The sequence below is a fragment of the Onychomys torridus genome, chromosome 8 (genome assembly GCF_903995425.1).
Source record: "Onychomys torridus chromosome 8, mOncTor1.1, whole genome shotgun sequence".
Classification (NCBI taxonomy): domain Eukaryota; kingdom Metazoa; phylum Chordata; class Mammalia; order Rodentia; family Cricetidae; genus Onychomys; species Onychomys torridus.
In genome coordinates this window covers 59,441,602-59,462,344 of record NC_050450.1, presented here as the reverse complement: position 1 = coordinate 59,462,344, position 20,743 = coordinate 59,441,602, and the positions used below count along the sequence as shown (strand labels likewise).

At 43.7% G+C, this 20,743-nt stretch overlaps 1 protein-coding gene and 1 pseudogene across 2 annotated transcripts in view; one reads left to right on the top strand and one right to left on the bottom strand.

The window, feature by feature from the left end:
* Positions 1-20,743, bottom strand: part of LOC118588690 — a 74,028-nt pseudogene that overhangs the window by 20,125 nt on the left and 33,160 nt on the right.
* LOC118590343 (NACHT, LRR and PYD domains-containing protein 1a-like) overlaps positions 1-20,743 on the top strand; it is a 65,089-nt gene that overhangs the window by 14,587 nt on the left and 29,759 nt on the right. For both annotated transcript variants that reach the window (XM_036198275.1, XM_036198274.1), the window contains 4 exons: positions 4,490-6,152; positions 12,391-12,561; positions 13,277-13,447; positions 15,998-16,087. In XM_036198275.1, coding sequence (XP_036054168.1) covers positions 4,490-6,152; positions 12,391-12,561; positions 13,277-13,447; positions 15,998-16,087 — 2,095 coding nt within the window. The remainder of the gene's footprint in view (positions 1-4,489; positions 6,153-12,390; positions 12,562-13,276; positions 13,448-15,997; positions 16,088-20,743) is intronic.

Below are 20,743 nucleotides of genomic sequence, written 5' to 3'. Positions count from 1 at the left end.
GGTTCCATGGTGTGCTGAGAAGATGGTTTTCTTTTGTGTTTGGGTGGAATGTTCTGTAGATGTCAGATAAGTCCATTTGGATAATAACATCTGTTAGTTCCCTTATTTCTCTGTTAAGTTTCTGTCTGGCAGATCTGTCCATTGGTGAGAGTAGGGTGTTGAAGTCTCCCACTATTAGTGTGTGGGGTTTGATGTGTGATTTTCCCCTTTAGTAATGTTTCTTTTACAAATGTAGGTGCCCTTGTATTTGGGAAATAAATGTTCAGAATTGAGACTTCATCTTGATGGAATTTTCCTGTGATGAATATGAAATGTCCTTCTCCATCTCTTTTGATTGATTTTAGTTTGAAGTCTATTTTGTTAGATATTAGGATAGTTACACCAGCTTGCTTCTTAGGTGCATTTGATTGGAAAATCTTTTCCCAACCATTTACTCTGAGGTAATATCTATCTTTGAAGTTGAGGTGTGTTTCTTATATGCAGCAGAAGGATGGTGTGGTGATACACTGTGTACCCTAAAGCTTGCCTGAGGATCAGAGGACAGAGCCAGCCACTAAATTAGACATAGAGGCCAGACAGTGGTGGCACACACCCTTAATCCTATCACTTGGGAGGCAGAAATCCATCTGTATCTCTGTGAGTTCAAGGCCACAATAAAAACCGAGCCAGGCAGTGGTGCCACTTTTAATCCCAATATTGGGAAGCACATACCTTCAATCCTGGGAAGTGACAGTGGAGCAGAGAAAGGTATATAAGGGGTGAGGAAATGGGAACTAAGGCAGGTCAGCTGAGTCCCTTTCAGGTGAGGACTCAGAGGCTTTCAGTCTGAGGATTCATGGAAACAGGATCAGCTGAGGAGTTGGCAAGGTGAGGTTGGGTGTGACTTTCTCTGCTTCTCTGATCTTTCATCTTTCACCCTAATATCTGGCTCCAGGTTTTTTATTATAAGACCATCTAAGATCTATGGATCCTATTTTCATATTTGTTCTGTTACCCTGTATATTTATAGGTGAATTGAGTCCATTGATATTAAGAGATATGAATGACCAGTGATCATTAGTTCCTGTTATTTTGCTTTTGGTGGTGGTGGTGGTGGTGGTGGTGGTGGTGGTGGTGGTGGTAGTGTGTGTGTGTGTGTGTGTGTGTGTGTGTGTGTGTGTGTGTTTCCCTTCCTTTTGATTTGCTGGTGTGAGATTATCTATTGTCTGTGTTTGGGGAGGTACAACCAACTTCCTTGGGTTGCAATTTTCCTTCTAGTACTTTCTGTAGGGCTGGATTTGTGGATAGGTGTTGTTTAAATCTGGTTTTGTCGTAGAATATCTTGTTTTCTCCATCTATGTTGATTGAAAGTTTTGTTGGGTATAGTAGTCTGGGCTGGCATTCATGGTCTCTTAGTGTCTGCAAAACATCTGTCCAGGACCTTCTGGCTTTCAGAGTCTCCATTGAAAACTCAGGTATAATTCTGATAGGTCTGCCTTTATACGTTACTTGATGTTTTTCCTTTGCAGCTCTTAATATTCTTTCTTTACTCTGTATGTTTAGATCTTGATTATTATGTAGTGAGGGGACTGGGTTTTGTTGTTGTAGTTGTTGTTGTTTTGTTTTGTTGTTTTTTGGTCCAGTCTACTTGGTATTCTGTAAACTTCTTGTATCTTCTTCATAAGCATGTCCTTCTTTAGGTTGGGAAAGTTTTCATCTATGATTTTGTTGAATATATTTTCTGTGCCTTTGAGCTGGAATTCTTCTCCTTCTTCTATCCTGATCATTCTTAGGTTTGGTCTTTTCATAGTGTCCCAGGTTTCCTGGATGTTTTGTGTTAAGAACTTGTTGGATTTAACATTTTCTTTGACCAATGAACCTATTTCCTCTAATGTGTCTGAGATCCTCTCTTCCATCTCTTGTATTCTGTTGGTTACACTTGAATCTGTAGTTCCTATTTGTTTACTCAGATTTTCCATTTCCAGAATTCCCTTGGTTTGTGTTTTCTTTGTTGCCTCTATTTCAATTTTCAAGTCTTGAACTGTTTCCTTCACCTGTTTGATTTTTTTCTTGGCTTTCTTTAAGAGATTTATTGATTTCTTCTAATTTTTTGTTTGTCTTTTCCTCTATTTCTTTAAGGGAATTTTTCATTTCCTCTTTAATGGCCTCTATCATCTTCATAAAGTTATTTTCAAGGTCATTTTCTTCTGCTTCATCTGTGTTGGGATGTTCAAGTCTTGCTGTTGAAGAATTGTGCCATATTGCTCTTTATGTTGTTGAATGTATTTTTACACTGCCATCTACCTGTCTGGTTTTGGGATAATTATTTGGAATAATTTGGAACAAGTGTTGATTCTTTTGTTCCTTTATTGTCTGTTTCCTTTATTGTCTTTTGGTGATCAGCTGCTTGTCAGGTCAGGTAGGGTTGTCTGAGCTGAGGTTTATGAGTGTTTGGGCACCCAGACTAGCATATCATGCAGTTCTTTTGGCTGGTGTGGGCTTTACTTATGCCTATGGGGTCTAGTCTTCCAACTTGTGTGGGGTGGGCCTGTGCCTGTGGTGTCCGTTCTTCCAACTGGTATAGGCTTTGCCTGTGCTTGTTCTTCCAACTGGTTCAGATGGCACTTGTGCCTATGGGATCTGCTGGTGTTGCTGGAGAGGGCTGTTCATGGGGAGGCTGTTCTTCTTCCAAGTGGTGCAACTGGTGTTTGTGCCTCTAGGGGCTCTTCTTCCAAGTGATGTAACTGGTGTTTGTGCCTCTAGGGGCTCTTCTTCCAATTGGTACAGGTGGTGCTTATGCCTCTAGGGGCTGCTGATTTTGCATGGGACTGTTGGCCAGTGGGAGGATGATGGTTTTGGTGAGTTTGGGCAATTGAGTGGGTTGTGTAGATTATAGGGACCAATGGGTGGCTGCAGTGGTGGAACAGCCTGCCTCCAGGACTCTTACCTGCTGGCCTACTATGGGGCCTAAGATGGGAGGGGTGGGGAATGGGATGTGTCCTGAGGCTTAGGGCCTAGGGATTGGGGCAGTTTAGCTGAGAGACCAGTCACTCACCAAATGGTGCAGGTGGTGCTTGTGCCTCTAGGGGCTGCTAAGTTTTTTTTTTTTAAGATTTATTTATTTACTATGTATACACTGTTCTGTCTGCATGTGCACCTACCCACCAGAAGAGGGCATCAGATCTCATTACAGATGGCTGTGAGCCACCATGTGGTTGCTGGGAATTGAACTCAGAACCTCTGGAAGAGCAGCCAGTGCTCTTAACCTCTGAGCCACCTCTCCAGCCTGGGGCTGCTGATTTTGTGGGGCAGGGTTGGCCAGGGGATAATGGATTCTGTGGGTTTGGGCGATGAAGTGGGTTTGTAGGTTACAGGGTCTAACAGGTGGCATCAGTGGTGGAGTGATCTGCCTGCAGGACTCTTACCTTCTGGCCAGCTACTGGGGCTGAGATGGGAGGGGGATGAGCATAGGATGTTTTAGGTTCTTACCCCAACATTTGATTCCCAATTTTTTATTGATAAAGATTAATTAGATTAATGCTTGTTGCTCAGTGGTTTTGGGTTTTTGTTGTTTATTTCTTTGTTTAGAACATGTATATTAAATTATATTTCTGGAGTCTGGAAGTCTAAGTAGAGACTGCTCAGCTTAAAAAGAAAAAAAAAGTACATAGGCAAGCAGGTGCCTACAGGAGAGAAAAGGAACCCCTTCCCACAACAGCTTGCCCATTCCTAGAAGATAAGTATTGATAAATTAATAAGGGACCTGATCCCATGACTCCACACACTCACACTAGACCATCGTCCCCTTACTGCCACATTGGCAACTGAGTTTCTACATAAGTTATAATGAGGACAAAAGACATCCAAACAGTAGCCACAAACAAGGCTGGTTGTTTCCAGTGGTATCTGGAAGGTAGTCCAAAACAAGCCTGGAGTTTTCAGTCCTGCTGACAGGGACAAGTCCATGTCCAGAAACATAAACTCTAATGCATCCCAAGGCCATCCCATCAGAACAAGAATCTCAGGACTTACAGAGTGATGTTGTCATGACTGCAATGGTGGGGGCCTATGGGATCTGTCAGGAGCAGATATTGATTCCACTGTCTGCACAGCCCCCAAATAACAGATGGGAAAGCTACTGGATCATCACATAGACTGAATGAGGATGGTTGTGTCTATGAACTCACCCTGTAGTCTCAGCCCCAAGAGCAGGACTGGCATAGAGTAAGAAATTGATAAATATCTGGTGTGTGGATGAAGGCCACACAGCATTATTATAGGTCAAATGAAGACTTGAACTAGAATCTTCTACTCTCTAAAGCTCAAGCTCTTTACACTGCACTATTCAGAATAGCCCAGAGCCCACAGCCAATCTGATGTACAGCTTAAACAGATGCCTAAGCTTGTCCAGTTGTTAAAGAAAGAATAAAGAAAGGAATGAAGGAACAAACAACTCTACTGTGTATACTTATGCTCCATCTTTCTTTCCCTTATTTTGGAATCATTCCAGAAATATATCAGAACCAAGGAAGAGAGAATCTTTACTGTACACAGACCTGGGAAACAAGGGATTTTCTCCAAAATTTCACACAGCTACTACTCCTACAAAAATCTTGCCCAAGAGGCTGGGAGACTTTGGTCAGGGAAAGCTGGCATCAATGTGTAGCAGAAGAGAGAGGACATCTAATTGAGATCCAAGACTTATTTTGCCCAAAGCCAGATTCCCAGGAAGAGGCCCAGTTAGTCATATTAGAGGGGGCTGCTGGGATTGGGAAGTCAACGCTGGCTAGGCAGGTGAGGAGAGCATGGGAAGAAGGCCAGCTCTACAGGGATTGCTTCCAGCATGTCTTCTACCTCAGCTGCAGAGAGCTGGCCCAGTTCGAGAAGCTGAGTCTGGCTGAGCTCATAGCAAAAGACCAGACTGCACCCAGAGCTTCCATCAGGAAGATCCTGTCTCACCCTGAGAAGCTGCTTTTCATCCTGGATGGCATAGATGAGCCAGCCTGGGTCTTGAAGGAGCAGAATCCTGAGCTCTGTCTGCACTGGAGCCAGCCACAGCCCGTGCACATGCTGCTGGGCAGTTTGCTGGGGAAATCCATTGTGCCTGGGGCTTCCTTGCTGCTCACAGCTCGGACCACAGATCTACAGAAGTTCATTCCATCCTTGGGGAAGCCACGTTGGGTGGAAGTCCTGGGCTTTGATGAGTCAGGACGGAAGGAATATTTCAACAATTATTTCACAAAGCAAAGAGAAGCAATTACAGCTTTTAGCTTGGTTGAATCAAATCTAGTGCTCTCAACACTATGTCTGGTGCCCTGGGTATCCTGGCTGGTCTGCACTTGCCTGAAGCATCAGATGGAGCAGGGGAGAGACCTCTCACTGACATCACAGACCACCACAGCCCTCTGCCTGAAATATCTTTCCCAGACTCTACCAGATAGAGCCTTGGGAACCCAGTTCAGAGGGCTCTGCTCACTGGCTGCTGAAGGGATCTGCAAAAGAAGGACCCTGTTCAGTGAGAGAGATCTCCAGGAGCAAGAATTATCTGAGGATGTCATTGCCCTTTTCTTGAAAATGGGTGTCCTTCAAAAGCAGCTCAGCTCTCTGAGCTACAACTTTGCCCACTTGTGTCTCCAAGAGTTCTTTGCAGCAATGTTCTGTATCTTGGGGAATAATGAGGAGAAACATGGTGATATGGAAAAGTACAGAATTGTGGAAACACTAGTAGAAGTGTATGGAAGGCAAGACCTGTTTGAGGCACCCACCATACGCTTCCTATTTGGCCTTTTAAGTGAACAAGGGGTGAATGAGATGGAGAAGATCTTCACCACCCACTTGTCCCTGCAAACCCTATGGGAAATGCTGGATAAAGCCAGGGCATTGCCCCAGCACCAACATCTCTATTCTCTGGGGTTGTTTCATTGTTTGTATGAGATTCATAAAGAAGATCTCCTGACACAGGTGATGGACAACCTTCAAAAAAAACAGGTTTGTGACCTGAAAGATATGGCACACCCAGTGTTCCAGACAAACGTGAAGTACCTGGTGGTCCAGACAGACGTGGAGCTCATGGTGGTCACTTTCTGTATTAAGTACTGCCACCATGTGAAGAGGCTTCAGCTGGATGGTTGTGGACAGCAGGGACCAATGCTGATGGCCCCTAGGATGGTTCTGTGAGTATCCAGATCCTCTCTCCAGACCTCTCTCCAGCGTCCCTGTGGATCCCATGAGCACACATGTTCTGAGCACCAGCAGCACTCTTAGCTGGTTCCAGGGCAGCAGGATACAGGTCACCAGTGATATCTAACTGCTGAATCTGACCACCTATTTGCCTCTATCTGCCTGACTATGTGATGGGACTATCAGCTTTTATCTCTCCCTATGCCCCAGTGAGGACCACCCACCTTTTCTGATTCAAATCATCTTCACCCTTCACAAAGTTCAAACGGCCCACAATTACTGATCCTCTCTTAACGTGCTTTCTCTGTGTGAGACTGTACATTCTGCTTCTGCAAGCACAATCCTGTATCCCTATGACAGTGACCCTCCCACTGAGGTCTTCCTACCATGACTTCAGGATGAATATGTGTGAGAGTCCCTATGTCTTCCCTCCCCAGATGACTTCCTTGTGTGTGTCAATGAAGGCAGCAAGGACTTGGTACTCAGCCTAAAGGCTTCTTAACTTATTGCCAATCCCAGCAGCAAGGTAGATTTTTCCCTTTCATTGTACTATAGTGATGATTCAGTACCAGAATGTGTCTCTCTCCCTTTTAGATCATTATGCCATCAATACTCATTAAATACTTTATGGCAGGCCCTACCAGTCAATTACAGGAGGAAAAATACAGTTGCTTCCATGAGGACGTCAAAAAGTGGAGCTAAGGCAGTCAAGTACACTAATTACATGGGGTGTGACTCTCGCAATGATCAGGCGCACACCAGGTATCAGGGAAGAGAATGTTCGCTCAAGTGGACCAGAAAGGGAGAGCTTCTCAGGGAAGAGATGTTTTCCTTTGAGTCTTCTGTTTCTGCACATTGAAGCTTTTCCCCAGATAAGCCGAGGTGGACTTGCAGGTGTGACTTTGGAATCCCATCATTCAGGAGGCTAAAGCAGGGAGGTCCCTTGAGTTCAGGACTGCAACAACAATCTGAACAACACAACAAAAGCCCACATGAAAAAGTAAATGACTTAAAAGTAGTGGAGCAGTTGTTAGAGAACAGAATGAGGAGAGGAAAGAAAACAGGTCAGACAGCACAGAGATGATCAAACGGTGTTACATGCGTATGGGAAGTTGTCTCGATGACTCATTTTCAATGATAAGGATGACCTAATTAAAAACATACTTGTAGAAAAGTGAGGATATACCAGTTGTCAAAATAATAAAAAAGACTGTACTGGGAATGGCTCAAGACTTTGAAATCTCAAAACCTGCCCCCTGTAACATACTTACTTCCACAAAGTCACACCTCCTAAGCACTCTTAAATAGTACCACCCATTGAGAACAAAGCATTCAAATGCTGTGAGTCTTGGTCACGTCTTATTCAAAACACCACAGTTAGGAATCCTGTAACCCTAGATTTTCTACATAGCATGAAGTAAAAAAATTGTGGTATACCTTTGTATCTTTACCTTATACTCACATTTATTTTCTTAGTGAACTAAGACTGTTTTCTCAGATTAAAAAGTCTAGTTAACATTCTGAATAGCATTGATATTCCTTAGGGAGAATACCTTGGCCCATTGGACGGTTTTCCTGTGCTTGGCCATTTAATGTTGTTACTAAGTGTCTATGGTTATAAACAAGTGAGCCATGAAGGACCTTGATACAGATGTAAGTAGAAGTGGTCTGATGTGGACCTTCAGACAATGCAGGGAGACAAGCAGAAGGCCATTGCTCACAAGGAAAATACTTCAGAGGTGGAGACTGGTCAAAGCCAAGGAAATGGAGAGGACCAGCCCAGGGAATTAAGGCATCAAAGATGGCAAGGTGAGCACCTCTTGATTTTTGAATAATACATTCTGAAGTTCCACTTTCAGTCAGTGAAAATACTAACATGCAACAAAACTGTCATCTTTTGAGGACTGGGGGAGTGGTTCCATGGTTAAGATCACTTGCTGGTCCTATAGAGAATGTGAATCCATTCCCAGCACCCACATCAGATGGCTCACAACCACTATAATCCCAGAGGATCCAAGGCCCTGATTCTATCCTCTACAGGCTTCTGCGTGTATATAGTACACACAGAAAAGCAAGAATACAAAATGTACATATTAAGTAAAAAATAAAGCCTTTTAAAAACACTTTTTCAGTGTTTAGTATTTGGTTTTCTAGACATTTCTTTGGTTTTGTAAAATAGGAAGTAAATATCCTATACTTTTTGTTACAGTTAAAGTTGGCCACTCTTCATCTGTGTTTTTGGAGTAGTGGTTTTTTGTTTGGTTTGTTTTGGATTTTTTTTTTAGCTTGTTATTTTGTTTTGTTTGTAGTGTTTAGGATAGAATGTTGCATAGGCCAGGCATGGAGCTGTTCCCAGCTTCTTCAGATTTGTAGCTTAGGCTGCCTAGAACTGAACATTTTCCTGCCTTTGTATGCTTGGTGTTTTTGTTTGGTTGTTTTTTGTGGGTTTTTTGTTTGTTTGTTTGTTTGTTTGGGTTTTTTTGGTTATTGTTTTGGGGTTTTTTTTTTGCATTAAAGGAATTCACTTACCACTCTGAGCTGATTATTCTCTCTCTCTCTCTCTCTCTCTCTCTCTGTCCCTCCTTTCTTTCCCCTTCTCTCTCCCTTCTCTGCAGTCTTATACTCACTTATAAATGCTTGGCTGGTAGCTCAGCCTTGTTACTAACTAGCTCTTACACTTAAATTAATCCATAATTCTTATCTATGTTTAGCCACATGACGTGGCAATTTTTCTCAATACAATCTCATCTTGCTTCCTCTGCATCTGGCTGGTGTCTCCTGACTCTGCCTTCATCTTCCCAGCATTCTTAGTTTGCTCACCCCCACCTATACTTCCTGCCTGGCTACTGGCCAATCAGCATTTTTATTAAACCAATTCAAGTGAAAATATTTACAATGCACAAGAAGATTATTCCACAGCATTTCCTCCTTTCTGTGTAATTAATAAGGAAGGTTTTAACATAGTAAGATTATATACAACAAAAATAGTTATTAAGTAAGAATTATAGTAACACTATTTAATCCATTTGCATTTGGCAAAATTAGAGAAAATACTTAATTATCTATCTTATCTTGGTGAGTCTAAAGTTTTGTATTTAATTTACTTTCTATTATAACTAAAGAAAACTATAATTATAACTATTTAGTCTTCAAGTCCATCATCATACCCCAGAAGGGTGAAATGTAGACAGGGACTTCAAGCTGCCTGGACAGTCACCCAAAGTTTCTCTGCAACATTGGGGCATCTAACTCTGGCCTATGGGCCTAACATGTCTGACAGACATTCCCATGAAGCAGATTTTTTAAGGACTGTCCCACCTTGTCTTGGCAGAGTTCTGCAGTCACTCTCTTTTGTGTCCTGCTTGTCCAATTTGGGCAGCATACTGTCAACAGTCGAAGTAAGGACAGTTTCTTTGCCCACATGGCTAGCTTTTGCCAGAAAGAAAACAAACTCCATAGGGAATTTGTTCAATGCCCATCATCCTCTTTGAAGTAACTGGTGCTGCCAGGAGCAGATGTGTCTCACTGTTGAGAAAAGTCTAAGTTCCTAAAACATTTTAAATGCCATATTCTGTAGGTGTTTAAAGTATTTGAAGATTGCCTATCTATTTGAAATATATCAAAATATATCTCTGTATGACCTTGAAAACATATCTAACATGACTATAAATTTGCTATTATAGATGACTATTAATCTGTATTTCTTAATTATATATTACAATTTTAAATGAGCTGCATAAACATAATACCTTAAACAAGAGTAGAAATATACATACAATATAACAAAGTAACTTTAAATTTGTAACAACAAACCAAAATCCATACTAATGTAAAATATGTAAGATTAATAGTTATTTGGGGGATTAAAGTAGATTCAATAATTGATCCTTTTATCCTATCATTTCTATATCTCCCCTTTTCTTTTCAGAACATGATCCCTGAATCTAATCTCCTTTGTTTAGCTTTTTTTCTTACCATTATCCATAACAACTTGTAACCAACCCCCCTAAACAATGACAAATATATATAATTTATTTTTGGGGGAATTTAGGCATAGTTCTCTAGACTACTACCTGATGACTGAGGGTACTGGTAATCTTTGGGGGATCCTAGAAAATTCAGGATAATGATTAAGTCTTGCCTGGATTGGTCTCTGAGGCTAGATCATCTCAGTCAGCAGCACTGAAGGTGTTCAAGATGCTGGGTCACCTGGGCCTTGTGTTTTCATTGGTGTCTGGTCTCCTTATTCTGAAAATACATAAACTTTTAAAGGTGGCATATCTATCTGCATTAATACAAGTATAGATTGTGTAAAATTGTAAAGATAATTTTTGATATGTGTTTGGGCATATTGTTTGTATCTTGTAGTTGTTCTAGCTTTATATTTTTATGGCTGTAGTCATGATTTTAGGTGGTCTTCCTTGATCAAACCTGCTTTTTCTATACCCAGAATGAATCCAGAACCTTTCATTTCCTGTGGAAATAAAAGCATAAACTCTTCTCCAAAGTAACATAGCTTTTGATTTAAAGTGTGAGATAAGACATTTTCAAAATATATAGGTTGGATTAATCCAGCAACATTTATCATCAAATGTGTCTTAGCAGCTGTTGCTCCTTCCTCAGCAGTCAAAAAACTCGAAGACAACACAACAACACACAGTATCCAGATTCTCTGTGTATTTTCCATATTTATGTGGCTTTTTTTATTACTTTACTCCTTATTTAAGGACTTTATTATTTTAAAACTATGTATTTCTTTTTTATGATTGTCTATACCTTCTCTTTACTCTCCCATGCCTATGTATATTTTTAAACACATTGTAAAAAATTTAGAAGATTTTTTTTGTCTCAATCAATCTTTACTGCATATCTCTATCTTTTTTTGAACATTTGAGTCTTTAAACTGCCAAGCAGGTGTGGCTAGGACTAAAGTGGTGGCTTTGGCGCCTGGCTTCACCTAGTTCCATGGTCTGTGAGAGCTTAACTTCATGGCAAAGGTACTGGCAGGAGCTATGTATATTGCCCCAACTCTGGGGAGTTTCTAGGTCCATGCTGCCACCAAGTAGCATGCCACTGCTGCTCATAAACTCCATTTAAGTATTTGGTACCAGAGCCTCTTAAAAGAGCCACGTGGTTTGTACCACCAGCATCGAGTCAGGAAATCACCTGTTAAAGGGACCACACCTCTACTTGCTGCTAGCAAACAGAGCCCACCCAAGAAAAAGTGGTTACTGAGAAGCCAAGTTTACTCCGCTTTTGTGTGTTTAGAATCCTTTTTAAAACTTTCTTGGGTTTTATGTGGAAATTCTTGCCCCATGTTGGGTGCCATTTGTAACCTGATGGTTCTCTCCAACCATCCAGTTCCTGAATAACTGCTCAGAAGCTTAATATTACTTATAAATGCTTGGCCAGTAGCTCAGGCTTGTTACTAACTAGCTCTTACACATAAATTAACCCATAATTCTTATCTATGTTTATCCATGTGCCTTGATACCTTTTCTCAGTATGACATTATCATCTAGCTTCCTTTGGCTGGCAGCACTTGATACCACCTTGTTCTTCCTAGCATTCTTAGTTTTATCACCATGCCTATACTTCCTGCCCAGCTACTGGCCAAAGAGAATTTTATTAAACCACTTCAAGTGCCAAATCCTTACAACGTACATGAGGATTATTCCACAGCAATATAGGGACCATGTGAACCAGCATATCTGTAATGTTCATAATCACGCTCAACATCCCATCATAATCATGTTCAGCTACCTCTGCTGAACTCTCTTCCCACCTCCTCTTTCCATTTTCCTTCATGAGACTCTACAATTCTGTTCCAAAGCAAAGCAGATACATTCACATCAAAAGGAAGAAGACTGTTTGAGTTACCAAGGTCTTTCTTTGTGCCAGGCTTATGCTGGGCATTCTAGATTAAAAAGAAAAGATAACAGCTACCTGTTCACACTCTGTGAGACACCTAGACCAGACAGAAACAGACATACAAAATGAGAACACAGCATGCTATGATAAGGATATAGATGAGGAACCACCCAGAGGAGAGGATCCAGATGTTGGAGCAAAGGAGCATGTAGAAGTTGGTGAATCCTGGAGATGGCATAATGAGGCCTGGTGCTCAGGATAACAGAAACCTAATGTGTTGTGTGGGGATGTGCACCTCAGACCATGGACACACAAGTTTCCTCCCTCATCACCTCCCCACTCCATATCTCTCTCCTTCAGGTCCAGGTGGTACCCTATCACAGATACCAGTTGGAAGATTCTCTTCTCCACTCTTGAGTTCACAGGAAGCCTGTTGGAGCTGGACCTAAGTGGAAATCCAGTGAGCTACATTGCACTTCAGAAACTTTGTAAGACACTGAGACGCCCTGAATGTCACCTAAAGACATTGTGGTGAGTCTGACCTTGCTTCTCCCCTGATCAGAGATGGATGGAATGTAGACCAAATGCACAATCTAAGTCTAGGGTGAGGACTGGTATTCATCAAATATTCACCAAACTTTTTTGACCATACCTGTGACAGATGCCAGATTTGCCATGATAAACAAATGGGATTCTGTTCTTGGGGATCATGAGAGGCTGACATTCATCAAGGTATCCCATTACCAACAGGCCCATGAGGTCAACAGTGAAGTAAAATTCCTGAGAAAGGGGCTAGGGGAGCTGAAGAATGCAGAGACAAAGTAAAGCAGAAAGGAAGAAAACTTCAGACCCAGAGAATGGCATCTCCCCCCATTTCCTCCTGCTCTCTGCCCTTTTAACCAGCCTTCTACTCTGTTTCTATGGACTCCATCTTTATTAAGATTTCACATGACAAGTGAGACCATGCCATAGTCTATGGCTGGTGAATTACACTTCAGATAGATCTTGAAATATCAGAGTGAGCTGGCCTGGGCCTTGTGGAGCTCTGTCATGGCCAGTCAGCAGAGCAGTGGTCCCCAACTTGTACTCCATTGCTCCTGATGCTTAGCTGTGGGAAACATGGAATTATACACCAAGACTAGAAATTGTTAGCACAGCATGCCAACGCTCACAAAGGGAGACCTGAGGTAAGTTCCCAAGAGCTGTGAGTCCTGGAGAGGCTGATGGTGAGCATCTCCTATTGCAGGCTTGTCAACTGTGGCCTCACATCCAGACATTGTGTGGACCTGGCCTCATTGTTCAGGGCCAATTCCAGCCTGGCTGAGCTAGACCTGCAGCAGAATGACCTGGGCGACTACGGTGTGAGGCTGCTGTGTAAGGGGCTCAGGAATCCTAACTGCAACCTCAGAATCCTGTGGTAAGTAATGTCCCGAGATTCCCTCTGGGCAGGAGGCCAAGAGGCCAGGGAAGGGACATGCAAATGTATTACTAGATGACAAGACAGAAAAGGGACAGATAATGCATAATCATCCTGCCTCCTGACCAGCTGTGCCACTTACGCAAGTCAAGGGACATTGCAAGTCCCTGTCTTCTCTAAAACGCAGTTTTCTTATCTATTTAATGGAATGTCATACCCAACTCATGAATTATAATGATACAAAATGTACATATGTTTAAAACAAAGATATCAGGTAGGGAGCTGGGCACTGTGCAACCATATGTATTAGCAAGGCTGTTATTCTAACAGACTCCCAGGTTTGCCTTACTCCAAGACAGTGTTTCAATCATTTGTTCATTTATAAATCCATGCATGTGTTCATATCAGGCCTCTTGTATGCCAATCACTGGTCCAAGACCTAAGGATACAATCACAAACACACATGGCTCTGTCCTCCTGAAGCCATGTGGAAAGAGACAGACCTAGGTCAACCACCAGCACATGACTCTGTATTGACGAGCTCTACTGAATGCCACAGAGTCGACAGTATTGTGAGGATGTCATGCTGTGAGAGATGGCACTTTATTGAATGGCTCAGGGAAGTTTTCTGAGACCTGAAGGGGAAATAGGACTTGGTTGGGCCCAAGCCGAAGCCAGGGCCCAGACAGAGGCAGGGTTGGGGAAAGCTCTGGAACAGAAAGAGGCTGGAGCCATGGAGGGTCACCAGGTTCATTACAGGAGCCTAAGATAGTCCTCTGTACCAGAAATGCTGCCATTCTCCCTGCACTAGAGTTTCGCACAAGCTGGGCAAGCCTCCAAACTATAGCCCTGGAGACCCTGGTCCTCCACTCAGGCCCTTCATGCTGTCTCTGAGCTTCTCCCTCTCCTGTGCCTCCACCTCCCCAGCACAGGACCACAGCCAGTTTCTCTCCCTCTCCTGTGCCTCCACCTCCCCAGCACAGGACCACAGCCAGTTTCTAGAAGAACTTCCCAGAGGTTGCTGGCCAGTGCCCTTCATGAGCTCAGAGAACCACAGAGACTCCCTTCCCCTGTAGTGAGAGTCTTCTGGTTCTTCCAACCAACAGGAGAAGTCCAGCAGGCCTGTGTCATGGGACTTCCCTCTGTCAGTCCCTCTGCTTCAACTCTATTATTGTTATCATTATTATTATTGTTATTATTATTATGTTAATCTTGTGTACATATATGTCAGTGGTTCTCCACCTTCCTAGTGCTGTGGCACTTTAATACAGCTCCTCATGATTTGCTGACCCAAAACAATAAAATTATTTCTTCACTGCTTCATAACTATAGTTTTGCTACTGTTATGAATTGTAATGTAAATATTTGATATTTCCAATGCTCTTATGCAACCTCTGTGAGAGGGTCATTTGACAGCCACACACACAAGTCACAACCCACAGGTTGAAAACCACTGGTATTTGTGAGTGTAGGTGCCCTCAGAGACCAGAGGAGTCAAAATCCACCAGAACTGGAGTTACAGGTGGATATGAGCTGCCTGAAGTGGGTTCTGGGAATTGAACTCAGGGCCTCTGGAAGAGCAGTATGTCCTCTTAACCACTGGGCCATCTCTCCAGCTCTCTGGTTTGAATGCACAGGAGCAGTTGGATAGTGAAGAATCTTTTTTCTACCTCTCTGGGAGCTGAGACTGGAGCAGTTACTCAGTACCTTTGCTCCCCAGCCTGCTTTCAGCCATGACTGTTTCTCACAGGCTGAAGAGCCTGTTCAGAGTTGGCCTCTGCTGCATCTGACATGGCTCAACCTCTCATGGGTGCAGGAACCATCCCCTCCATCCTTGTCTGTGCCTCACAATAGGCAGATGGGAGTGATACAGCTGCAACGGTTATGGGCTGAGGATGTGGAAACCTAGAGAGGTCACTACCCTAACACCCAGAAATCCTGAAACTTAATGGTCATAAGAATGGGACCAGCAGACCTCAGGTAGTGGCCGCTGTATAAGGAAAATGCTTCCTCCCTTAGCACTAAAGAAAAGGGGAGGGAGGTGAGCATGGAACCAAGGCTCTTTCCCTCAGGGTAAATACCCATGATCCCAGCACTATGTGTTTACTTTGAACAGCTGCCCAGATTCCCTTTGTGGATATGGCCATGACCTCCAGGCACTGGGAATGCTGATTTGGCCCTTTGCCAACAAGAATACCCTCATCTATGGCCATGTCCCCTTTCCCCTAACAGTCTGTTTCCAATGACTGACCTGTGGTGGAGAAGTATAAATGGTAAAACCCTCATTTCAGATCTAGAAAGTTCCAAAGGTCCTCATCCTGGCTTCAGATCTCCCTGCACACTGACCAAGCCCCACTGACACTGTCAAGGATATACCTCCCTCTTCTCAGCCTGCCCCCATCCTTTGTCCTGGTTTTGACTCAAGAATAAGCCTTAATAAGGCTTCTCACTGGCTCCATCTACAGACAACAGAGTCCAGGATCCTGAACCCTGAGGCCTCTTGATCCTGTGGTGAATACCAGAAGAAACATTCCCTTCTTGTATTTGCAGGCTGGACCAGGCCCCTCTTAGTGACCAGGTGATGATGGAGCTCAGGGCCCTGGAGGCAAAAAATCCACAGCTGCTCATCTCTAGCACATGGTAAGAGGTGGACACAGAACTCCTACTGGTCAACTCAGGCCCAACCAGAGGTGGTAAAAGGGTCCTGAGGTGATGGGAAAGAAAAAGGGAGCCAGAGAGAAACCAGGAATGACACCAATCAAGGTGAGGTAGGGGTGTGTGTGTGTGTGTGTGTGTGTGTGTGTGTGTATGATTTTATAAACTTTAAAAATAGAATCCTATAACATGCCTTCTTAATTTCTCCAATCGAGATAAAAGAAAAGCTGAGTTAGTGGGTGAGTCCTCTGGCACAGCAAGTATGATAATAATAGATAATAAATAGCAGGCAGCAGGGAATCTAGACCACTGAACAATGAAAGTCGTCACCACACAGAGGTGAGAAAGACACAAACAGAAAGACTCTTAGAGGAAAAAACATGATGTGTATCACTGTCCCAACCCCAATACTCAGACACATGTACACACACACACACACACACACACACACACACACACACAGTGTACTGTGGGTTTGAGGGGAAACTGCAGGACAGGAAAGTCATCTTCACTCCAGAGACTGTGCTGAAGCCCCATGTTCTCCCACTTTGGCACATTTCAGTTTGTGACCATGAATTCCCTCTGTTCTTAAGTTCCTAGCTACTATGACAAGGCATGAAATGGAGGCAGGATCTAAAGACTTAGGAGGGTCAGCCATTCATTGAACAGACATTCCTGGAGACCTACTTCCTTCATACACTATTTTGGAATCTGAGAGCACATCAGTAGACAAGGCAGACATTACCTCAGTCTATCAGGGAGGAGACATTTGTTCCCCCAGTCCACATAATTATACCTGGAAAACCTGTGAGTATAGTGGTGGTCTGTCTACCTCATCCAAAGCTGAGGTGAGCTGAGGTGAACCCTCAAAGATGGGAAATAAGGGATGAGCCAAGAAGGAGAAAATTCTAGGCAGACATAGAGGTTCTAAGGAAGCAGAGTGAACAGCTCCATTGAGGAACAGGAAACCATTTGTGAGACCATCTGCTCTGTCTCACTATTACCTGGGAGCTCCACAGAAATGCAGGTTCTCAGGACCCACTCCATCCCTGCTGACTCAGAATCTCAGATGGGGAATGTTGGTTAAAGCAGCGTTGCTCCCGCACCATGCTGATGGAGGAGTGTGCTGGTTGGTGGAAGAATCACGAGCCATGGTTACCTTTGTAGAGCTTTATTGGGAGAGAGAGGGAGAGAGAGAAACAGAGAGACTGCATGGAGGAAAGAGAGAAGGAAGAGAAAAAAGGGAGACACACAGAGGGCCCGCCAGCTTTTTAGTCTGGGCCACTGTCCCAGGCTGATGACATAATTAAGGACAGAACCCTTACAGGGAAGCTTCCTTCAGTGAGCTTTCTGATTTAGCAGGCCATCCAGGTGACATTTTGACAGTGATTTGAGAGCCACTGGTCTGGATTTTTGAAGGGAAGGGTGACATAGGAGTGCCTGGTAGGGGAAGGGCCCCAGCAAGAACCATGAACCATGCTAAGAATCTTCTTTTTCTCCCCAGAGGAAATGAGATGCATTCCAATCCCTCAGCCACGAAGGTGTATTTCTACCCACTTTTTATGGTCAGCTACTATGTAGAAAATGTGCTAGAAGGGACCAGATCAGAAAGAGGGATGCCTGTCAGAGGATGGTGAAGTGTTTCAGGACACTATTTGCTCCATCTTGGGACCAGGGTGGAGTCTGTGGAGGGGGAGAGCAGAGAACAGAAAGGATAGAGATTTGAGAGGTACTGTCTAGGTGATTGGCATTCAGGATAAGTGATTATTAGTCGTTTTGTGCAGTTATAACACAGTGTCCTGCTGTGAGATTCAGAAATATAAAGTAGGAACTCAGTTGGCACTGACAAGGCTGACCCATTAGAGCCAGGGTCTCTGGTAGAGGTTGAAGCCAAGGCATAAGATGTTTTGGTGATATTGGCTTTTGAATGTATTAGCTGTTTCCTGCAGTGAATTTCTTGTGTGCTATTGTAGCCTTCCCATCTGATTCTTTTCCCAAGAACTTCTAACAGTGCAGTTGATCATTTACTGGGCACAACTTCCCCTATACATTTGGGGTATTTGGATAACATCCCCCAGGTGTGTTTGAAAACAGTCACACAGTCAAAATCTGTTTCCTACAACCAGACCTTTGTTCTTCTCTTCAATGTACATGTAGAGGTCTGCCTTCTTGCAATTACCTTCATTGCCAGGCATTTGGTCAGTGTTAAGTGTCCAGGCAAAAGTATCTCATCTGAGACATTCTCAGACACCCAAGGACATAGAACTATGGATTGCCCAGAGTCCAGAGAAGATACTGTGTCTGGCATGGGGTAGCTGAGAGAAAAAGTCTACATACACTATGCTCTTATGTCTGTTAACTTTATTACTCTTAAGACAAAATTTTATCTATACAGCTACAGCTCCATCAGGCATCCAGGGCAGGAATAAATCTAGATACACCAAACTCTTTGTCCATCTACTTTATTTCTCTGGGATGAAATCCTGTCTACATTGTTAGTTATTTGGCGGCACTCTTACCCTGTGAGGAAACATCCTGAAACATGACAAATCCACAAGAGTTTTTATTAAGATAGGAAAGAAAGAGACAGACAGACGTGAACAGGCCTGTGGGAAACACCTGTGGTCAAGGTAAAGAGTGAGACTGGAGGAACATGGCGCCGGTTTATAAAGGGTGGGCCACGCATGCGTACAGGAACCTATGTGGCTACTCCACACATGCGCGTAGATCACATGGCTGCGCACGCGCTTTATGCAACCACACAAACCACAGGGTCCTAGTCATGCGAGACGTTTTGACCCAGAAATGGCTATTTTGAACTGGGAATAACTAGACGGAAGTGTCTAAGTCCACCGGGCATGCCCAACCATGGGGACATGTTGTGAATTCATATCATCCCTGACTTGTTTTTTTCTAAAAATAGAAAAAAATGTGGATGAGTGAGTATGGGCCGTCATTTCTCTCAAAGACTGCTTCAGGATGAATGGTGGGCGTCAGTTGGCTCTTGGGGGAAATGGGGAGGCTGGCTCCTGAAATCCTGGGATGAAGGTCTGTCGTCCCTTGTCCTGCAGCTGTCCATCCTTTGTGGTGTGGCTGGGAACCTTGTCTGACATTATTTTATTTTATTTTTGGAGTTGACATTTATCTGAGGTAGATCTGGCCTGTCCAGATGGAGACATGTTAAAAATGTGGCTGTGATAAAATTAATGATTATTGGGGTGTTTTAGTACTCTGCTTAATTTTTACCTGAGACAAGCTTTATTCAAGGTAGTTTATTTAAGGCATCTGTTTGTTTTATTAGTTTAGCATTTAGGAAACACAGGTGATCAGTTGCTGAGTATTGAACAGTGATAGACTGTTACATCCTTACCGCCTGGATATTTTTGATTGTCCTTTTGCCTCTGGCTCTGTGTGGCCCTAGTTGGGAAAAGAAGGGGTGATATCTTATTCCTCTGGAGTGGGTGACATGGCAGTGGATCCTGATGTCCTCTGGAGCTTGAGGGTGCAAGGCCCTGTTTGTTTTACTGTATATGAGGAGAGATTTTTCTGGGATGGAGGTGAGATAAAAGGTTTTAGATGAGACAGGTGGACCCAGTGAGGAAAGCCCTCGAGTTTAACAGCTATAGGAGTCAGTAGAGTGAGTGGCTAGGAGAAGAGGAGCTGCTGGCATGTCTGGGATGAGGCAAATGTGTGGAGCAAAAGAAATGGACGCTTCTACCTTATCTAGAAGATCCCTTCCCATTAAAGGTACAGGGCAGCTTGGCACCACTAAGAATGTGTGTGTGAGAGGGATGCCTCTGAAAATGCAGTTGAGTGGTGGCGTCTGGTGAGGTAGGTAAGGCTGTCCCCCAACCCCAACAATTGGGAGACAAGAAGGAGAAGTAGTCCCCCTAAACTCTCTCAGGACAGAGTAGTTAGCTCCGGTGTCCAAAAGGAAGAGATGGGGGCACCCATTTACTTTTATTACTACCCTAGGTTCCCTGTGTGAGATGGGAGTGGCTGGGGCGGAAACCGGACAGCATCAGTCATCGCTGTAGGCCAAGCCTAGAAAGTCAGCTGGAGGGTGGTCTTCATCTGGCATTCCTATGTTGCTTGGGACATTAGGACAATCAGCTGACCAGTGACGCTTTTGGCAACATTTTGGACAAGGCCTTGTCGGTGTCCTTCATGGGGCGGTGGTGCAAGCCTGGGCTCAATGGCCTTCCTTCCCGTACTTGAAACAGGGACCAGACGGCTTTCGGGATTTGTCATCATCTGGTAGTTTTGTTTTGTTTTGTTTTGTTTTGTTTTGTTTTGGGGGGGGGGCTTCTCGTCTCTCCCATGGTACACCTTAAATGCTATCACCAGCACATCTGCCTGTGGGGTCAGAGAGCCTTCTCTAAACATTTAAGTATATCCCTAATGTCGGGGAAGCTGTGAGACAAAGTGGGTCATTAGGAGCTGCCTGCCCTCAGGGCTCTCCGGGTCTAAGCTAGTGAACTGAAGTAGAGCCTTGGTGAGCCTCTCTAAGAAGTGGGATGGATTTTCGTCCTTATCCTGAATTATCATTTTTAGTTTTTCATAGTTTATTCGTTTTAGGGCAGCCTTACAGAGGTCTGTCAGGATAATGTAATATCTCTGCTAGAGAGCCATCCTGGGTGT